At 42.3% G+C, this 2,362-nt stretch overlaps 1 protein-coding gene across 1 annotated transcript; it reads left to right on the plus strand.

Annotated features, from left to right (window-relative positions):
- The first annotated feature begins 315 nt into the window (after positions 1-315).
- Positions 316-1,344, plus strand: LOC106821805 (vomeronasal type-1 receptor 5). The gene is given in 5 exon segments (XM_014826677.3): positions 316-897; positions 899-943; positions 945-1,098; positions 1,101-1,135; positions 1,138-1,344. Coding segments are annotated over 5 exon segments (1,023 nt in total).
- The last annotated feature ends 1,018 nt before the right edge of the window (positions 1,345-2,362 follow it).

Genomic DNA, 2,362 nt, shown 5'->3' on the forward strand with positions numbered 1-2,362 from the left:
GCTTTCACTTGCCAGTTTTGTTTGGCAATTGTTTCCATTTTGTCTGACGATTATCCCCAGGCAGCATTTTGAGCATGGCAGAAATCCAACTTGCTTTCTGTCCTTGAGGTACTTACAGGTGGGAAAGGAAGAATACTTTCCATTCATGGTATAAATGTCACTGTGGAGAGGGGCACAGGCTCTGTGGGAACCCAGGAAAGGGCACAGTGGGAGCACCATCGGAGGGAGGGAGGGAGACAGACAGGGAGCATCCTGAGAAAGGCATGACTGAGCTGATCTTGAATGATAAGGAATAAACCACTCACATTCAATCCCATGTTTTCAGGTGTAGAAACTACTGATTCCAGATCACAGACATTGTTGGACATAGTGGTAACGATTGGGAAATTGGCAGAAATGGTGCTATTATCATCAGATCTCTTGTTTTTCTCCACAGATATCCTTTTTTAAAAAACTTGCATGAAGATGACCAAACTTCCTAGTTATATTAACACAAAATACTTCTTTTATCCACAAGCCAGCTTTGGGATCTCAGCAAACACCTTCCTTCTTCTCTCCCACGTCTTCACCTTGGCCTTTACTCACAGGGTTAAGCCCATTGACATGACAGTTAGTCACTTGTCCCTAATCCACATACTGCTGCTCTTCACCAAAGCAACGTTGGTGTCCTCAGACTTGTTTGGGTCACAGAATGTTCAGAGCAATCTAGGGTGTAAGGTAGCCGTATTTTTAAGCAAGGTGCTGAGGGGCCTCTCCATCAGTACCACCTGCCTCCCGAGTGTGCTCCAGGCTGTCACCATCAGCCCCAGCAGCTCCTCCTTGGCAAAGTTCAAACACATTTCTCCAAATCACGCCCTAGGATTCTTCCTCTTCTCATGGGTCCTCAACATGTCCATAAGCAGCAACCTTCTGTTCTACACTGCGGCCGCCCCCAGTGGGACTGAGGCCGGTCTTCTGTTTGTCACGAAGCACTGCTCTTTTTTGCCCGTGAGCAATATGCACAGGAGCATGTTCTCCACCCTAGTGACATTGAGAGATGTCACCTTCCTAGGGTCCATGGTCCTCTCTAGTGGCTACATGGTGACCATTTTGTATAGACATGAGAGGTTGTCCCAACACCTTCACAGCACCGGCTTCTCGCCAAGAGTCTCACCAGCGAAAAGGGCCTCTCAGACCGTCCTGTTGCTGGTGAGTTGTTTTGTCTTTGTATACTGGGTGGACTTCACCTTTTCATTTTCAGTGGTTGTGACATGGATGAATGACCCTCTATTAGTGTGGTTCCAGATTCTTGTGGTCGATAGCTATGCTACCATTAGTCCTTTGGTGCTAAATCCAAGCAGATAAGCGAATATTCAAGATTGTGCAAACTCTGCGGGGAAAGAAGAAACAAGGTTTAAAAAAATTAATGGATATTTACAACTAATATGCATTTGACAGTCCCTAAACAGTTTTACATGTTGCACAGGTCATTTTTCTGAATAAATTCATTGAGTCATTACTAATTCTCCACTGAATCCATTATATAAGCCTTTGTAATGTGGTTGGCAAATACAATTGAGTCGATTGTACATATCAGTCATATATGTGTAGGCTTCAGTGTTTTGCTTTCCATTCATTTTTGCATCTCTGGCCAGATGTCTGTGATCATTGTCTTCTTCAATTATATTATTGGAAATTCTTTTATTGAACATTGATTGTAGGTAAATGCTCTCCTTTGATCTAAAATGTCTCTTTTCTCTACATCTTAAAGTCAAATAGAGTATATTCGATTCTAGCTATTTGTGTGGGAGTTATGTTCTACAGTCTTGCTTAAAACACTGAATTATCAGATACTGATTCATTGTTCCTAAGGAAAATACAAGAATAGGTTAGCGTGAGTCTCTTGTCACAACATGCTCATCAACTGATCAATACAGAACCTTGTTTTATGTGTGTTTCTGCTTAAAGACAACGTATTTAATGTTTTTGATTAACACTGAACTCATGGCCAACAGCACTGTAACTCATGCCTCAAGGACGTTTATGTAACATACAAATTTTTCCCTGAGGCACATCACGGATTTCTGTGCCTAATGGCACTGGACAGCCCAGCAGCACTGCACTTGGGAGGCATCCTAACAGCAAAATCACCAACAAAAATGCAAAAGTATGGCACTAAATATATCCTGAAAAGACACTTGTTTACCGTATGAGAGCCGAAACAAGAGGTCAGAGCATTGCCCCGTTGACTTCTCTGGCAATGTGGATACCAGATGACTCAAGTTTTTGCTTTTCTGTGCACGTCTCCAAATCACCATAAAAGTACTGTGAGCATTGTTTTTGGGGTTACAAAAGAATTTTAATGATTAAATGAAATTACAAA

The sequence above is a fragment of the Equus asinus genome, chromosome 9, assembly GCF_041296235.1.
Source record: "Equus asinus isolate D_3611 breed Donkey chromosome 9, EquAss-T2T_v2, whole genome shotgun sequence".
Lineage (NCBI taxonomy): Eukaryota > Metazoa > Chordata > Mammalia > Perissodactyla > Equidae > Equus > Equus asinus.